A 19,657-nucleotide genomic window follows, 5' to 3' on the forward strand; every position below is an offset into this window, starting at 1 on the left:
TCCCATGGGGGGGACTATTGGGGTGCAGAGACCCCCCTGTGCCCATGGGGGGACTATTGGGGTGCAGAGACCCCCCTGTGCCCATGGGGGGAATATTGGGGTGCAGAGACCCCCCTGTGCCCATGGGGGGAATATTGGGGTGCAGAGACCCCCCTACAGCCCATGGGGGACTATTGGGGTGCAGAGACCCCCCTGTGCCCATGGGGGGACTATTGGGGTGCAGAGACCCCCCTACAGCCCATGGGGGGAATATTGGAGTACAGAGACCCCCCTACAGCCCACGGGGGGACTATTGGGGTGCAGAGACCCCCCTACAGCCCACGGGGGGAATATTGGGGTGCAGAGACCCCCCTGTGCCCATGGGGGACTATTGGGGTGCAGAGACCCCCCTGTGCCCATGGGGGGGAATATTGGGGTGCAGAGACCCCCCTGTGCCCATGGGGGGGAATATTGGGGTGCAGAGACCCCCCCCGTGCCCATGGGGGGAATATTGGGGTGCAGAGACCCCCCTGTGCCCATGGGGGGGAATATTGGGGTGCAGAGACCCCCCTACAGCCCACGGGGGGACTCTTGGGGTGCAGAGACCCCCCTACAGCCCACGGGGGGAATATTGGGGTGCAGAGACCCCCCTGTGCCCATGGGGGGGACTGTTGGGGTGGAGCAGGAAGGATATCCAGGATGAGCAGGAAGGATATCCAGGATGGAACGGGAAAGATATCCAGGATGGAACGGGAAGGATATCCAGGATGGAACAGGAATGATCCAGGATGGATCAGGGGGATGCAGGAAGGATATCCAGGATGGAGCAGGAAGGATATCCAGGATGGAGCAGAAATGATCCAGGATGGAGCAGGAAGGATCTCCAGGATGGAGCAGGAAGGATCTCCAGGATGGAGCAGGAAGGATCTCCAGGATGGAGCAGGAAGGATATCCAGGATGGAGCAGGAAGGATATCCAGGATGGAACAGGAAGGACATCCAGGATGGAGCAGGAAGGATATCCAGGATGGAACAGGAAGGATACCCAGGATGGAGCAGGAATGATCCAGGAAGGAGGCCGTGGCCCATCCAGGCCTGTCTCCCATGGGATGGGCTCCCCCCGGCTCCGCCCCCGGAGTGTCCCACCTGAAGAGCTGGTAGAAGGCGTGTTTGTGCTTGTTGTTCCAGTCCTCCAGGTCGATCCGTAGGGAATAGTCCCCCTGGCTGGTGAGCCGGTGGATGTTGTCGTTGCCCAGCCAGAACTCCCCGCTCAGGGCCCCGAACCCGTCCCGGTACTCGCTCCACGTCCGGTTGAAATCCACGGAGCCGTCCTGGCGCCGCTGGATCACCGTCCAACCCCCCCCTGCCGGGACACGGGGACAATGGGAATGTCCAGGGACAACGGGAATGTCCAGGGAAAACACGGGGAGGGGGGGCACGGAGAGGAACTGGAGGGGTGGAAGCCCCGGGGGATCCGTGTGGAGGGTGGGAAGGGAGTGGGATCCACATCCCTGGGAGTGTCCAAGGCCGGGTGGGATTCCCCGGGATAGCGGGAGGTGTCCCTGAACATGGAATGGGATGGGATTTAAGGCCCCTTCCCACCCAAAATATCCCAGGATTCCATGATGAAAGGCACTCAGAATGCAGTCAGAGGGATTTTTCTGGAATGTGGGGATGGAAAAGGCAGGAAAGGGGAAGGGAGACCCTGCCCTGAGTGCCGAGATTCCCAGGGAACCCCCTTGTTCCCGGAACTCCTTCCCAGGGAGGAGCTGGGCTGGGGATGGATCCAATGGCAGGCTCTGGCTCCAGGCTGGGAGAGCTGGGAATGGCCAGGCTGGATTTGGGAAGGATCCCGGGAGAGCTTGGAGCACATTCCAGAGGCTGAAGGGGCTCCAGGAGAGCTGGAGAGGGACTGGGGATCAGGGCCTGGAATGCCAGGCCCCAGGGAATGGATCCCAGTGGGAAAGGGGAGATTTGGGGGGGAGATTGGGAAGGGATTCCTGGCTGGGAGGGTGGGGAGGGGCTGGGCTGGAATTCCCAGAGAAGCTGTGGCTGCCCCTGGATCCCTGGGAGTGTCCAAGGAAAGGTTGGAGCCACCTGGGATAGCGGGAGGTGTCGGGGTTGGAACGGGATGATCCTTAAGGCCTCTTCCCACCCAAACCATTCCGGCATTCCATGATTCCATAATGTCAGGAAGCGACCCACGGGGATCATCCCACTCCAAGCCCTGGCCCCACATCCCGAATCCCACCCCATGGGCATTATCTCAACCCCCCTCGGACCTCTGGAACCCTCGGGAAGTGCCCATTCCCTAAGGATCCGCTCCGGCCCCTCCATCACCACCCCCGGAGCGGCAGGAGGTGGGAGCTGCCTGGATCCTTCCCAAATCCAGCCTGGCCATTCCCAGCTCTCCCAGCCCGGATCCAGAGCCCTCACAACATCTCCAAGCCCTCTCCAGACTCGCTCCAGCGGCTCCACGAGCCGGGAATTCCGCCCTGGAAGCAGCACTGCCGGTGCCGTTCCCCCAGGAGCAGGTTGGAGACGGAACCTCAGCCCCTTCCCGACCCTTTTCCTCCTTGTTTTTGGGATCAACCCGCCCCCGATCCAGCGTCAAACACGTGGATGAGCCGGCGGGAGATTCCCGCTGGTGATTCCAGGGGATGGGAGCCCTGGGATGGATCCCGACCCCCCGGGATGCTCCCAAAGTGGACATTCCCGGCTTTCCTGCTCGCTGCTCCCTGTCCTTTAGGGGGCAGAGCAGCTCCTCCCAATCCCACGGAATCCTGGGAATACCCCCCCTCTCCTCAATCCCAATCCCTCCCGCGGGTTCGGCCATCCCAGATTCCACAGGATCCGCCGTTTTCCACCCTTTCCATCCCTTCCCTCATCCCCTGCTCGGGCTCCCAGGACATCCCGGGATCCTGAAAACACGGGAGGGCGTTCCCTCACCTCCCTGTCTCCGGGAAAAAGCTGGAATTTTAGGTGTCCCTGGAAGCGTGAGGCTCATTAAATATCCCTGGGAACACCGGGATGTGGTTCCTGACCCATCCCTCCCAGAGGGATTTATTCCAGGTTTTCTTTTTTCCCCTTCCAGCTGCTCCCAGAACCTGGATCGCTCCTCAATCCCCATTCCCACCAGGATTTGGGATTCCCAGGATATCCCCACGGCTGGGAATCGCCCCCAGAACTGACGGCAGCTCCAGAATATCCCTCCCTTCCCTCTCCTCCCCCGGTGCTGCTTCCCAAGCCTTCCCACATCCCAAATTCGGGGAGCGGGGGCGGAAAAGCGGGAATTAGGGGGCGCCACGACCGTTCCAGGGCTGCAGATCCGGGACGGCATTCCCATAAATCTGTCCCCACTCCCGAGCCGGGACCGGCACGGGAGTCTTCCCACTCCTTCTCCCGCCATCCCAAGGAATTCCCGACGCCGGGAATTCCCTTCCCTGCATCCCGTACCCTCGGTGTCCATGTCGCAGAGCACTTCCAGCGGCATTCCCGGCACGGCGGGCAGGACGCTGTAGATCCCGGATCTCCGGATCCCGCTGGAGTAGACGGAGGCGCAGTCGATGGGGCAGTTCCGGGCGTTCCTTCCCTCTGGAATGTGGGAGACAACGGGGAGAAGCCCCCGCTCAGGGACGCGCTTCCCGACCCGCCGCGCGGATCCCGCGGAGCCGGGAAAGTCGATCCCGGCTTTGGGAATTCGGGAGGCGAGGGAGCCCGGAGGGGATCCCGGGGGTGGAGGGGGCTTGGAGAAATCTGGGATGGTGGGAGAGGCCCCTGCCCCTGGCACGGGGTGGGATTTAAAGTCCCTTCCCACCCAAACCAGCCCGGGATTGTTCCCTGAACTCCTTCCCAGGGAGGAGCTGGGCTGGGGATGGATCCAATGGCAGGCTCTGGCTCCAGGCTGGGAGAGCTGGGAATGGCCAGGCTGGATTTGGGAAGGATCCCGGGAGAGCTTGGAGCACATTCCAGAGGCTGAAGGGGCTCCAGGAGAGCGGGAGAGGGCCTGGGGATCAGGGCCTGGAATGCCAGGCCCCAGGGAATGGATCCCAGTGGGAAAGGGGAGATTTGGGGGGGAGATTGGGAAGGGATTCCTGGCTGGGAGGGTGGGGAGGGGCTGGGCTGGAATTCCCAGAGAAGCTGTGGCTGCCCCTGGATCCCTGGGAGTGTCCAAGGCCGGGTTGGATTCCCTGGGATGGCGGGAGGTGTCCCTGCCCATGGAATGGGATGGGATTTAAGGACCCTTCCCACCCAAACCATTCCAGTATTCCAGGATTCTTCCAAAGCTGAAAACCTCATTAACCTCATTCCCGGGCTCTCTCATTACCTGGATGCTGCATCTCCTCCTGGATTCCCAGCCATTATCCCACAGTTCCTCCTCATTCCCAGCCCCATTCCCATCTCCTCCTGCATTCCCAGCCATTATCCCACAGTTCCTCCCAGCCCCATTCCCAGTCCCATTCCCATCCCCTGGATGCTGCATCTCCTTCTGGATCCCCAGCCATTATCCCACAGTTCCTCCTCATTCCCAACCCCATTCCCAATGTTGTTCCCAGCCCCATTCCCAACCCCATTCCCATCTCCTCCTGGATTCCCAACCATTATCCCACAGTTCCTCCCATTCCCATCCCCATTCCCAGCCCCATTCCCAGTCCCATTCCCATCTCTTCCTGGTTTCCCATCCATTATCCCAGAGTTCCTCCCATCCCCAGCCCCATCCCCAGCCCCATTCCCACCCCCTGGATGCTGCATCTCCTCCTGGATTCCCAGCCCTTATCCCACAATTCCCAGCCCCATTCCCGGCCCCATTCCCGGCCCCATTCCCACCCCCTGGCTGGTGCATCTCCTCCTGGAGCTGCATCCCGGCGGGGCCGGCGCAGTTGGGATTCCTCCAGGCCCAGTCGGCGAGGGCGGAGATGTTGTTGATCTGGGCCTGGATGTCGTACAGGAGCGTGGCCTGGATGTGCTGCAGGGTGCTGGACTCCCCCTGCCGCTGCTCCAGGTCCTGGACACGCTGGATCAGGCTCCGGTTCCGCCCGGACGACTCCTCGTGCTGCGGGAAAGGAGGGAAAAGGGATGGGATCGAGAATTCCCAAGGTGGTGCCTCCTCCTCCTCCTCCTTCTCCTCCTCCTCCTCCTCCTCCTCCTCTTCCTGCTCCACAGCCCGATATTCCCGGGATTCAGGGCATGGACAGGCAGGGAGGGTGTGGAGGGGTCCTCTCCAAACATCTTATGGAATCCTGGAAAGGTTTGGGTGGGAAGGGACCTTGGAGGTCATGGAGTTCCAGCGCCGGCACATCCCGCTATCCCAGGGAATCCAACCCGGCCTTGGACACTCCCAGGGATCCAGGGGCAGCCACAGCTTCTCTGGGAATTCCAGCCCAGCCCCTCCCCACCCTCCCAGCCAGGAATCCCTTCCCAATCTCCCCCCCAAATCTCCCCTTTCCCACTGGGATCCATTCCCTGGGGCCTGGCATTCCAGGCCCTGAGCCCCAGGCCCTCTCCAGCTCTCCTGGAGCCCCTTCAGCCTCTGGAATGTGCTCCAAGCTCTCCCGGGATCCTTCCCAAATCCAGCCTGGCCATTCCCAGCTCTCCCAGCCCGGATCCAGAGCCCTCACAACATCTCCAAGCCCTCTCCAGACTCGCTCCAGCGGCTCCACGAGCCGGGAATTCCGCCCTGGAAGCGGCGCTGCCGGTGCCGTTCCCCCAGGAGCAGGTTGGAGACGGAACCTCAGCCCCTTCCTGACACTTTTCCTCCTTGTTTTTGGGATCAACCCGCCCCAATCCAGCGTCAAACACGTGGATGAGCCGGCGGGAGATTCCCGCTGGTGATTCCAGGGGATGGGAGCCCTGGGATGGATCCCAAACCCCCAGGATGCTCCCAACATGTCCCGGTCTCCACGGACATTCCCGGCTCTCCTATTTGATGCAGGAGTGTCCTCCAGCCATCCCAGAAGGAACAGTTGGGATGTGGGGCCCATCCCATCACACCAAGTGTCCTCCAGCCATCCCAGAAGGAGAAATGGGATTTAGGGACCATCCCAGCACATGGAGTGTCCTCCAGCCATCCCGGAAGGAGAAATTGGGATTTAGGGACCATCCCAGCGCATGGAGTGTCCTCCAGCCATCCCAGAGGGAACAGTTGGGATTTGGGGCCCATCCCAGCACATGGAATGTTCTCCAGCCATCCCAGAAGGAACAATTGGGATTTAGGGCCCATCCCAGCACATGGAGTGTCCTCCAGCCATCCCAGAAGGAGAAATTGGGATTTAGGGACCATCCCAGCACATGGAGTGTCCTCCAGCCATCCCAGAGGGAACAATTGGGATTTAGGGCCCATCCCAGCACATGGAGTGTCCTCCAGCCATCCCAGAAGGAACAGTTGGGATTTGGGGCCCATCCCATCACACCCAGTGTCCTCCAACCATCCCAGAAGGAACAGTTGGGATTTGGGGCCCATCCCATCACACCAAGTGTCCTCCAGCCATCCCAGAAGGACCAATTGGGATTTGGGGCCCATCCCATCACACCCAGTGTCCTCCAGCCATCCCAGAAGGAACAGTTGGGATTTGGGGCCCATCCCATCACACCCAGTGTCCTCCAGCCATCCCAGAAGGACCAGTTGGGATTTGGGGCCCATCCCATCACACATGGAGTGTCCTCCAGCCATCCCAGAAGGACCAGTTGGGATTTGGGGCCCATCCCATCACACATGGAGTGTCCTCCAGCCATCCCAGAAGGACCAGTTGGGATTTGGGGCCCATCCCAGCACATGGAGTGTCCTCCAGCCATCCCAGAAGGAGCAGTTGGGATTTGGGGCCCATCCATCACACCCAGTGTCCTCCAGCCATCCCAGAAGGAACAGTTGGGATTTGGGGCCCATCCCAGCACATGGAGTGTCCTCCAGCCATCCCAGAAGGAACAGTTGGGATTTGGGGCCAATCCCAGCACATGGAGTGTCCTCCAGCCATCCCAGAAGGACCAATTGGGATTTGGGGCCCATCCCAGCACATGGAGTGTCCTCCAGCCATCCCAGAAGGACCAGTTGGGATTTGGGGCCCATCCCATCCCACCGAGCGCCCCCCTCCCTCCCCGTTTCCCCCTCACCTGTGTCTCCAGCGCCTTGACGCGGTGCCGGTGGCTGCGCAGCTCCTCCTGGAGCTCGGCGATGAGCTCCCGGAGCTCCAGGATCTGCTGCTTGCGCTCCTCGTTCTCGTGGAGCCAGAAGGAGACCTCGTCGGTGCAGCGGAACATGTCGGGGCAGCGCCGCTCGTCCCCCTGCGGCAGCGTCGCCACGATCCGGCAGCGCCCGTTGGGCAGCACCTGGTTGGTGTATTCCCCGCACCGGATCAGTCCCGCCCCGTCCTGCCCCTCCTCGTGGTCCCGGTAGGCCCCGGGAAGGGATTTCTCCCGGGAAAGCCGCAGGGAGGAGAGCAGGACGAGGGAGAGGAGGAATTCCATGGGGGAGGCGCGGAGGGGGCGTCCGGAGGGTTCCGGGGGAGAGGGGGGAGTTCCCCGGGGCATAACACCGGGGGTTCTCCCGGGAATGTGGGTCTGTGGGATCAGGGAATAACACCAGGGGTTCTCCCGGGAATGTGGGTCTGGGGGATCAGGGAATGAATAACACCAGGGATTCTCCTGGGAATTTGGGTCTGTGGGATCAGGGAATAAATAACTCCATTGCTTCTCCTGGGAATTGCAACTCTGTAGGATCAGGGAATAACACGGGGGGTTCTCCCGGGAATGTGGGTCTGGGGGATCAGGGAATCAATAACACCGGGGGTTCTCCCGGGAATGTGAGATCAGGGAATAAATAACACCGGGAATTCTCCTGGGAATGTGGGTCTGTGGGATCAGGGAATGAATAACACCGGGGTTTCTCCTGGGAATGTGGGTCTGGGGGATTAGGGAATGAATAACTCCAAGGCTTCTCCTGCGAATTGCAACTCTGTAGGATCTGGGAATAACACCAGGGCTTCTCCCAGGAATTGCAGGTCTGTGGGATCAGGGAATTGCAGCCCTATGGGATCAGGGAATAAATAACACCGGCTCTTCTCCCAGGAATTGCAGCCCTATGGGATCAGGGAATAACACCCAGAGGTTCTCCTGGGAATTGCAGCTCTCTGGGATCAGGGAATTGCAGCCCTATGGGATCAGGGAATAACACCGGGGCTTCTCCTTGGAATTGCAGCTCTTTGGGATCAGGGAATGAATAACACCCAGAGGTTCTCTTGGGAATTGCAACTCTCTGGGATCAGGGAATAATACCAGGTTTTCTCCCAGGAATGCAGCTCTTTGGGATCAGGGAATAACACCCGGGCTTCTCCCAGGAATGCAGCTCTTTGGGATCAGGGAATAACACCAGGTTTTCTCCTGGGAATGCAGCTCTGTGGGATCAGGGAATAAATAGCACCAAGTCTTTTCCTGGGAATTGCAGCTCTGTAGGATTGGGGATCAGGGAATAAATAACTCCAAGGCTTCTCCTGGGAATTGCAGCTCTACGGGATCAGGGAATAGCACCAGGTTTTATCTTGGGAGGTGCAGATTGATGGGATCAGGGAATAACACCAGGGCTTCTTTCGGGAATGCAGCTCTTTGGGATCAGGGAATAACACCAGCTCTTATCCTGGGAATCAATAACACCGGGGCTTCTCCCAGGAATTGCAGCCCTGTAGGATCAGGGAATAACACCCAGAGGTTCTCTTGGGAATTGCAGCTCTCTGGGATCAGGGAATAACACCAGGTCTTCTCCTGGGAATTGCAGCTCTATGGGATCAGGGAATTGCAGCCCTATGGGATCAAGGAATAACACCAGGGCTTCTCCTTGGAATTGCAACTCTGTAGGATCTGGGAATAACACCCAGGGGTTCTCCTGGAAATTGCAGCTCCATGGAATCAGGGAATAACACCAGGGCTTCTCCCAGGAGATGCAGCTCTTTGGGATCAGGGAATAACACCAAGTCTTCTGCTTGGAATTGCAACTCCGTAGGATCTGGGAATAACACCAGCTCTTCTCCTGGGAGATACAGCTCTTTGGGATCAGGTCTTTTCCTGGGAATGCAGCTCTTTGGGATCAGGGAATAACCCCAGCTCTCATCCTGGGAATGCAGCTCTGTGGGATCAGGGAATAACCCCAGCTCTCATCCTGGGAATGCAGCTCTGTGGGATCAGGGAATAACCCCAGCTCTCATCCTGGGAATGCAGCTCTGTGGGATCAGGGAATAACCCCAGCTCTCATCCTGGGAATGCAGCTCTGTGGGATCAGGGAATAACCCCAGCTCTCATCCTGGGAATGCAGCTCTGTGGGATCGGGGCATCCATAGGGATCCCAGAGCTCCTACGGAAGGTGCCAGCGCCTGTTCCCATGGAATGTCCTTCCCGGTGTCCCCCAGGCCGGGCTGGGCTCCAGCAGGAGCTTCTCCGCTCTCCGGGATTCCCTCGGGAAGGGGATTCCGCCCGCTCAGGACCACGTGTGGGAACGGGATGGATCCCCCCCGCCGGGCATCCCGGGATTCCACCTGAAACGGGAAAAATGGGAATCAGAGCAAGGAGATGGGATGGAGAGGAAGGGTGGAGCCTTCCCAGAATCCTGGGAGTCCACAGGGAAGGGATTGATCCTTCCCAGCCTTTCCCAGCTCCCTCCAGCCATTCCCAAAGACACAGGACATGGATCAGATCCCACTCCAGCCATTCCCAAGGACACAGGACATGGATTAGATCCTCTCCAGCCATTCCCAGGGACACAGAACATGGATCAGATCCCATTCCAGCCATTCCAGGGACACAGGACATGGATCAGATCCCACTCCAGCCATTCCAGGGACACAGGCCATGGATCAGATCCCACTCCAGCCATTCCCAGGGACACAGGACATGGATCAGATCCCACTCCAGCCATTCCCAAGGACACAGGACATGGATTTGGGGCTCTCTCCATGTCCCTGTGTCTGATTTTTCCTTGGAATACACAACCAGAAATGGAATTATCCAGTGCCTGGTAGGGATCCCAGACAACAAAACCCCCCTGGATCTGGGATAGCCTGGATGGATCCGGGATAGCCTGGATGGATCTGGGATAGCCTGGATGGATCTGGGACAGTGTGGATGGATCTGGGATAACCTGGACGGATCTGGGATGGTCTGAATGGATCTGGGACATTGTGGATGGATCTGGGACAGTCTGGATGGATCTGGGATAACCTGGATGGGTCTGGGACAGTCTGGATTGATCTGGGACAGCCTGGATGGATCTGGGACAGTCTGGATGGACCCAGGACAGTCTGGATGGATCTGGGATAGCCTGGATGGATCTGGGATAGCCTGGATGGATCTGGGATAGCCTGGATGGATCCGGGACAGTCTGGATGGATCTGGGACAGTCTGGATGGATCCGGGACAGCCTGGATGGATCTGGGATAGCCTGGATGGATCTGGGATAGCCTGGATGGATCCGGGACAGTCTGGATGGATCTGGGATGGTCTGGATGGATCTGGGACAGCCTGGATGGGTCTGGGACAGTCTGGATGGATCTGGGATGGTCTGAATGGATCTGGGACATTGTGGATGGATCTGGGACATTGTGGATGGATCTGGGATGGTCTGGATGGATCTGGGATAACCTGGATGGGTCTGGGACAGCCTGGATGGATCTGGGACAGTCTGGATGGACCCAGGACAGTCTGGATGGATCTGGGATAGCCTGGATGGATCTGGGATAGCCTGGATGGATCTGGGATAGCCTGGATGGATCCGGGACAGTCTGGATGGATCTGGGACAGTCTGGATGGATCCGGGACAGCCTGGATGGATCTGGGATAGCCTGGATGGATCTGGGATAGCCTGGATGGATCCGGGACAGTCTGGATGGATCTGGGATGGTCTGGATGGATCTGGGACAGCCTGGATGGGTCTGGGACAGTCTGGATGGATCTGGGATGGTCTGAATGGATCTGGGACATTGTGGATGGATCTGGGACATTGTGGATGGATCTGGGATAGCCTGGATGGGTCTGGGACAGTCTGGATTGATCTGGGACAGCCTGGATGGATCTGGGACAGTCTGGATGGATCCGGGACAGCCTGGATGGATCTGGGATAGCCTGGATGGATCTGGGATAGCCTGGATGGATCCGGGACAGTCTGGATGGATCTGGGATGGTCTGGATGGATCTGGGACAGCCTGGATGGGTCTGGGACAGTCTGGATGGATCTGGGACAGTCTGGATGGATCTGGGATAGCCTGGATGGATCCGGGATAGCCTGGATGGATCTGGGATGGTCTGGATGGATCTGGGACGGTCTGGATGGATCTGGGACAGTCTGGATGGATCTGGGATCGCCTGGATGGATCTGGGATGGTCTGGATGGATCTGGGATGGTCTGGATGGACCCAGGACAGTGTGGATGGATCTGGATCCAGAGAAACCAGGATTCAAAGAGTTTGGGATCCAGAGAATTTGTGATCCTGAGGAATCAAGATCAGGATAAACTGGGACCCAGAAAAACCTGGGTACAGAAAATTTTGGGATCCGGGGAAACTGGGATCCAGAGAAATTGGGGTGAGGACAAATCAGGATCCAGAGAGATTTGGATGCAGAGAAATTGTGATCCAGAGAAATTGGGATTCAGATAAATTGGGATTCAGGGAATTTGGGATCAAGGTAAACCAGGATCCAGGAAAATTGGGTTCCAGGTAAACCAGGATCCAGAGAATTTGGTGTCCAGAGAATTGGCATCCAGGAAATTTGGGATCCAGAGAAATTGGGATCCAGTGAAATTGGGGTCCAGACAAATCAGGATCCAGGGAAATTGGGATTCCGTGAAATTGGGGTCCAGACAAATCAGGATCCAGAGAAGTTGGAATTTAGACAAATTGGGGTCTGGACAAATCAGGATCCAGAGAGATTGGGATGCAGAGAAATTGGGATTCAGTGAAATTTGAGATCCATACAAATCAGGATCCAGGGAAATCAGGATTCAGTGGAATTGGGGTCCAGACAGATCAGGATCCAGACAAATCAGGATCCAGGGAATTTGGTATCCAGAGAAATTGGGGTCCAGAGAAATTGAGATTCAAAGAAATTGGGGTCCAGACAAATCAGGATCCAGAGAAGTTGGAATTCAGAGAAATTGGGGTGAGGACAAATCAGGATCCAGAGAGATCGGGATGCAGAGAAATTGGGATGCAGAGGAATCAGGATCCAGGGAATTTGGGATCCAGAGAAACTGGGATTCAGTGAAATTGGGATCCAGACAAATTGGGATCCAGACAAATTGGGATACAGTGAAATTTGGGTCCAGGCAAATCAGGATCCAGGGAAATCGGGATTCAGAGAAATTGGGATCCAGACAAATCGAGATCCAGACAAATCAGGATCCAGGGAAATCGGGATTTAGGGAAATTTGGGTGAGGACAAATCAGGATCCAGAGAAATTGGAATTCAGTGAAATCGGGGTTCAGACAAATCAGGATCCAGGAAAATCAGGATTCAGGGAAAGCAGGATCCAGGGAAAGAAGGATTTAGTGAGGAAAATCGGGATTCAGTGAAATCAGGGTCCAGACAAATCAGGATTTAGTGAGGAAAATCGGGATTCAGTGAAATCGGGGTCCAGACAAATCAGGATCCGGAGAGGTTTGGATGCAGAGAAATTGGGATCCAGACAAATTGGGATACAGTGAAATTTGGGTTCAGGCAGATCAGGATCCAGGGAAATCGGGATCCAGGGAAATCAGGATCCAGGGAAATCAGGATCCAGGGAAATCAGGATCCAGAGAAATCAGGATCCAGGGAAATCAGGATCCAGGGAAATCAGGATCCAGAGAAATCAGGATCCAGGGAAATCAGGATCCAGAGAAATCAGGATCCAGGGAAATCAGGATCCAGGGAAATCAAGATCCAGAGAAATCAGGATCCAGGGAAATCAGGATCCAGGGAAATCAGGATCCAGGGAAATCAGGATCCAGAGAAATCAGGATCCAGGGAAATCAGGATCCAGGGAAATCAGGATCCAGAGAAATCAGGATCCATGGAAATCAGGATCCAGGGAAATCAAGATCCAGGGAAATCAGGATCCAGAGAAACCAGGATCCAGGGAAATCAGGATCCCTTCAGAGCCCTTTTCCCAACTCCAGGACTTCCCTCACCCAGCTCCGATCCCGCGGTTTCTCCCGCCCCAAATCCATCCCTATCCCACTCCGGCAGAGCCAAAGGAACGGGATCATCCCTCCCCTCTGGAATTCCCACCTACCTCCCAACTTCCCGGCCGCTTTTCCCGGCGCCTCCGGCTGGGGCTGCCCGTGGGGAGCGGGGGCTCATCCCGAGGCCCCGGAATGGAATCCTACGGAATCCTGATTCCCGCTGATCCTCTCACGGCTCTAAAAATAGGGCCGAGAGAGCCGGCGGGCCCGGAGGGGGATTGGGAGGATTCCGTGACCTGAGCGGCTCCCGCGGGATTAATCCCGAGTCTTGGCAGCGGGAAGAGGCTCCTCCTCCTCCTCCTCCCCCCAAAACTCCCCCGGGAAGGTGGTTTTTGGGGAGTCTCCCGGGTTTTGGTGGGAAAGGTTCCCGGCCTGGCCATGGATGGCAGGGAAAGTAGTGGTTTGATTCATTGTTCATAATTAATCGTTAAATGTTATTTTATTTATAGTTGATGTTTTATTTTAATTTGTTTTTATTGATTTAATTTTAAGAAAATTTATTAACCTTTGAATATCTTTATTTTATTTATATTTAATTATCTGATTTTATTTATTTTTATTTATATTCAATTATTTAATTTTATTTATTTTTAATTCATTGATTTAGTTGTAATCGACTTTATTAATATTTCAATATTAGTTATTATTTTACTAATATTTAAGAAATTATTTTTATTTATTTTTATGTAATTGATTTACTTTTATTTGACTTTATTAATATTTAAATATTTTTTTATATTTAAGATTTTTTTAAATTTATTTTTATTTAATTGATTTAGTTTTAATCGAATTTATTAATATTTAAATATTATTTTTTATATTTAAGAATTTTTTAAATTTATTTTTATTTGATTTATTTTTAATCGAATTTATTAATATTTAAATATTATTTATTATTTTATTTATATATAAGAATTTATTTTAATTTATTTTTATTTAATAGATTAATTTTTAATCGAATTTATTAATATTTAAATATTAGTTATTATTTTACTTATATTTAAGAATTTATTTTAATTTAATTTTATTCAATTGATTTATTTTTACTTGACTTTGTTAATATTTAAATATTATTTTTTATGTTTAAGAATTTTTTAAATTTATTTTTATTTAATTGATTTATTTTAAATCGACTTTATTAATATTTAAATATTAGTTATTAATTTATTTATATTTAAGAATGTCTTTTAATTTATTTTTATTTAACTTATTTAATTTTAATTTAATTTATTAATATTTAAACATTAATTATTATTTTATTTATATAAAAAATTTATTTCAATCTATTTCAATTTAATTTCAATTTATTTCAATTTATTTTTATTTAGGTGCTTTAATTTTCATCGAATTTAAATATTAATTATTATTCTATTTTTATTTAGTAATTTATTTGAACCTTAGTTTATTGTTATTTAATTATTATTTTTTGTTATTTATTATTTAATTCATTTATTATTCCTTGAATATTCCTTGATTTTATCCATTATTAATAATTTATTATTATTTTAATTTATTTTTATTGTCTTAATTGTAATAGAATTTATTACTATTTAAATATTAAATATTATTTTATGTATATTTCGAATTTATTAATATTTCAATATTATATTTTTATTTATATTTAATTTATTTCAATCTTTATTTTTATTTAATCTATTTAATTTTAATTTGATTTATTAATATTCAAATATCAAATATTATTATTTTACCCATTATTATTTTATTCATCTATTATTCCTTGAATAATTAATCAATTATAGGGATGAGAGATGTTAATTCCATATGTTAATTAATCAATTATAGGGATGTGAGATGTTAATTCCATACGTTAATTAATCAATTATAGGGATGTGAGATGTTAATTCCATATGTTAATTAATCAATTATAGGGATGGGAGATGTTAATTCCATACGTTAATTAATCAATTATAGGGATGTTAATTCCATACGTTAATTAACCAATTATAGGGATGGGAGATGTTAATTCCATATGTTAATTAATCAGCCACAGGACTGTGGGATGTTAATTCCATATTCCCACAAAAGCAGCTCGGATGATCCCAAAAATCCCCCCGGGAAGCTCCTGGAGAAGGGAATTTTCACCGGGAAACACCCCCTGGACGATCCCAAAAATCCCCCCGGGAAGCTCCTGGAGAAGGGAATATTCACTGGGAGCGGCTGGAATTCCCCAGGGAATGTCCTGCGGGAATTCTCCCGGATATCCACGGGAGTGGCCCCGGCAGCTCCATGGAAAGGCCCCTCCCGCTCCCAAAAAAAGCTGGAAGGAACCTTTGGATCCCAACCCTGCATTCCGTGGCCTTCCCGGCGGATGGATCCCGCCTCCCTTCCCTCCCTTGGGAAGGAGGAAATCCCAGTTTGAGCTCCGGGATCGGGAAAAATTCCGAGCCCGCGACCGGCTCCTGGTTTTTCTTGGGATGGAAAAACACGGATGCGGCTCCTTCCCGGGGAAAAAGGATCCCGAGGTCATTCCCGAAGCGAGGGAAGCGCTGGATGAAGGGAGACCACGGGAAGAGGGTGGGAAAAGGGGGCTGGAGGCTGGGAAAGAGCCGGGAAAAGGGCTGGGGAGGGAAAAGAGGAATGGGGATCCCTCGGGATGTGAGGGATTGGATCCCATTCCAGACATTCCCAAGGATACAGGACGTGGATCAGATCCCACTCCAGCCATTCCAGGGACACAGGCCATGGATCAGATCCCACTCCAGCCATTCCAGGGACAAAGGACATGGATCAGATCCCACTCCAGCCATTCCAGGAACACAGGACATGGATTTGATCCCCTCTTGTCATTCCCAGGGACACAGGCCATGGATTAGATCCCACTCCAGCCATTCCAGGGACACAGGCCATGGATCAGATCCCACTCCAGCCATTCCCGGGATATGGGACATGGATCAGATCCCACTCCAGCCATTCCAGGGACACAGGACATGGATCAGATCCCACTCCAGCCATTCCCAGGGACACAGAGCATGGATCAGATCTCACTCCAGCCATTCCCAGGGACACAGACCATGGATTAGATCCCACTCCAGCCATTCCAGGGACACAGACCATGGATTAGATCCCACTCCAGCCATTCCAGGGACACAGACCATGGATTAGATCCCACTCCAGCCATTCCCAAGGATACAGGATATGGATTAAATCCTCTCCTGTCATTCCCAAGGACACAGGCCATGGATCAGATCCCACTCCAGCCATTCCAGGGACACAGCCCATGGATCAGATCCCACTCCAGCCATTCCCAAGGACACAGACCATGGATTAGATCCCACTCCAGCCATTCCAGGGACATGGATTAGATCCCATTCCAGGGACACAGGTCATGGATCAGATCCCACTCCAGCCATTCCAGGCACACAGGACATGGATCAGATCCCACTCCAGCCATTCCCAGGGACACAGGCCATGGATCAGATCCCATTCCAGCCATTCCAGGGACACAGGACATGGATCAGATCCCACTCCAGCCATTCCCAGGGATATGGGACATGGATCAGATCCCACTCCAGCAATTCCCAAGGACACAGACCATGGATTAGATCCTCTTCTGTCATTCCCAGGGACACAGGACATGGATCAGATCCCACTCCAGCCATTCCCTGGGATACAGGCCATGGATCAGATCCCACTCCAGCCATTCCAGGGACACAGGACATGGATCACATCCCACTCCAGCCATTCCCAGGGAGACAGGACATGGATCAGATCCCATTCCAGCCATTCCCAGGGACACAGGACATGGATCAGATCCCATTCCAGCCATTCCCAGGGACAAAGGACATGGATTAAATCCTCTCCTGTCATTCCCAGGGGCACAGGCCATGGATCAGATCCCACTCCAACCATTCCCGGGATATGGGACATGGATCAGATCCCACTCCAGCCATTCCCGGGACACAGGACATGGATTAGATCCCACTCCAGCCATTCCCAAGGATACAGGATATGGATTAAATCCTCTCCTGTCATTCCCAGGGACACAGGACATGGATTAGATCCCACTCCAGCCATTCCAGGGACACAGCCCATGGATCAGATCCCACTCCAGCCATTCCCAGGGACACAGGACATGGATCAGATCCCACTCCAGCCATTCCCAGGGACACAGGACATGGATCAGATCCCACTCCAGCCATTCCCAGGGACACAGGACATGGATCAGATCCCACTCCAGCCATTCCCAAGGATACAGGATATGGATTAAATCCTCTTCTGTCATTCCCAGGGACACAGGACATGGATCAGATCCTCTCCTGTCATTCCCAAGGACACAGACCATGGATCAGATCCCACTCCAGCCATTCCCAGGGACACAGGACATGGATCAGATCCCACTCCAGCCATTCCACAGACACAGGCCATGGATCAGATCCCAATCCAGCCATTCCCAAGGGTATAGGACATGGATCAGATCCCACTCCAGCCATTCCCAGGGACATGGATTAGATCCCATTCCAGGGACACAGGACATGGATCAGATCCCACTCCAGTCATTCCCAGGGACACAGGCCATGGATCAGATCCCACTCCAGCCATTCCAGGGACATGGATTAGATCCCATTCCAGGGACACAGGCCATGGATCAGATCCCACTCCAACCATTCCAGGGACATGGGGCATGGATCAGATCCCATTCCAGGGAGACAGGACATGGATCAGATCCCACTCCACCTTTCCCAGTCTCCTCCATCCATCCCCAGGCGCTGCTCCCGAGCCCCCCCGCCGGATCAGAGCGGAAAAAACCGGGATAAACCCGGGGATAAACCAGATTTCCCCCCCCCCGAGGGCCCTTTTTTCGGGGGGAAGGATGATCGAGGGAACATCTCCCTCTCCCCGCGCATCCCAAGGACCCTCTCCCGAGCGGACCGACCTTCGCCGCGCTCGCCTCTCCCTCTCCAAACCCATTATCCCGCTTTTTTCTCTTTCCCCACGGCGCGGCTCCCGCTCCCCCCTCTCCAGGCAGAGCCGGCAGAGCCCCTTTTGTGCGAGGCACTTCCCCCGTCAATGCCCGGGGGCTCCTAAATGGATCTGACCCCCCCTTTTCTCCCTTTCTCTCCCTTTCAATTTTCCCTTCCTCATTATCCTCGGGAATAAAAACAGGGAGCGGGGTCTTGGCGTCAGAGGCGGGGATGGACGAGGGGGAGAAGCGGCCGCCTCGCTCCGTCCCTGCCCCTCGAGTGGCTCCGGGCCGGGCTCCCGAGGCTGAGCCGCCTCTCCGGGAGGACAAAGCCCGGCCGATTATTCCCGGCCGAACATTCCCGGCTTTTCCGGAGCCGCTCCGGGGGAGGAGGAGGAGGGAGAGGGGAAAAGGGGGGGTTGGGGGTGCGTGGGGATGAGTCGAGGGGGAGTTTTTGGGGGAACGGCGGCTCTGGAGGTTCGGGGTGAATCCAAGGCAACGGCCCTGGGTGCTCCCGGGCGTTCTGCTTCCCGGCTTAGAGATTCCCGAAAGGATGGGGAGAGCTGGGATGGCGGGAGGTGGCGCTGAACGTGGAATGGGATGGGATTTAAGGGCCCTTCCCAACCAAACCGGGCTGGGATCCCGTGGGTGGGATCCTGGGAAGGGATTCCTGGCTGGGAGAGTTGGGAGGGGCTGGGCTGGAATTCCCAGAGAAGCTGTGGCTGCCCCTGGATCCCTGGGAGTGTCCAAGGAAAGGTTGGATTCCCTGGGATAGCGGGAGGTGTCCCTGAACATGGAATGGGATTTAAGGCCCCTTCCCACCCAAACCATTCCAGGATTCCAGGATAAAGGACACTCAGAATCCACTCAGAGGGATTTCTATGGAATGTGGGGATGGAAAAGGCGGGAAAGGGGAAGGGAGACCCTGCCCTGAGTGCCGAGATTCCCAGGGAACCCCCTTGTTCCCGGAACTCCTTCCCAGGGAGGAGCTGGGCTGGGGCTGGATCCAATGGCAGGCTCTGGCTCCAGGCTGGGAGAGCTGGGAATGGCCAGGCTGGATTTGGGAAGGATCCCGGGAGAGCTTGGAGCACATTCCAGAGCCTGAAGGGGCTCCAGGAGAGCTGGAGAGGGACTGGGGATCAGGGCCTGGAATGCCAGGCCCCAGGGAATGGATCCCAGTGGGAAAGGGGAGATTTGGGGGGGAGATTGGGAAGGGATTCCCGGCTGGGAGGGTGGGGAGGGGCTGGGTTGGAATTCCCAGAGAAGCTGTGGCTGCCCCTGGATCCCTGGGAGTGTCCAAGGCCGGGTTGGATTCCCTGGGACAGCGGGAGGTGCCGGGATTGGAACAGGACGAGCTTTAAGGTCCCTTCCCACCCACCCCATTCCAGGATTCCCTGTTTTTATGACTCCCTCCACATCCCAGGGCACGGGGCTGTGCCGGAGGGACACGAGGATCCCGGGACAAACTCACAGGGACACGAGGATCCCGGGAAAAACATCCCTGGATATCAGCGGGTTGTTGTGAGCCCCCGGAGCACCTCCTGTCCCCGCGGCTCCGG

The 19,657-nt window shown here is 54.1% G+C and overlaps 1 protein-coding gene across 1 annotated transcript; it reads right to left on the bottom strand.

Annotated features, from left to right (window-relative positions):
* Window positions 1-665: 665 nt before the first annotated feature.
* LOC135407990 (fibrinogen C domain-containing protein 1-like) lies at window positions 666-13,622 on the bottom strand. The gene is made up of 5 exons (XM_064643389.1): window positions 13,228-13,622; window positions 7,086-9,496; window positions 4,806-5,031; window positions 3,435-3,572; window positions 666-1,341 (listed from the first exon to the last, which is right to left on the bottom strand). Exons 2-5 carry the CDS (start codon window positions 7,500-7,502, stop codon window positions 773-775), a joined length of 1,350 nt encoding a protein of 449 aa, XP_064499459.1. The 5' UTR covers window positions 7,503-9,496; window positions 13,228-13,622; the 3' UTR covers window positions 666-772.
* Window positions 13,623-19,657: the final 6,035 nt, after the last annotated feature.

Source organism: Pseudopipra pipra, unplaced genomic scaffold, assembly GCF_036250125.1.
Source record: "Pseudopipra pipra isolate bDixPip1 unplaced genomic scaffold, bDixPip1.hap1 HAP1_SCAFFOLD_119, whole genome shotgun sequence".
NCBI classification, from domain to species: Eukaryota; Metazoa; Chordata; class Aves; order Passeriformes; family Pipridae; genus Pseudopipra; species Pseudopipra pipra.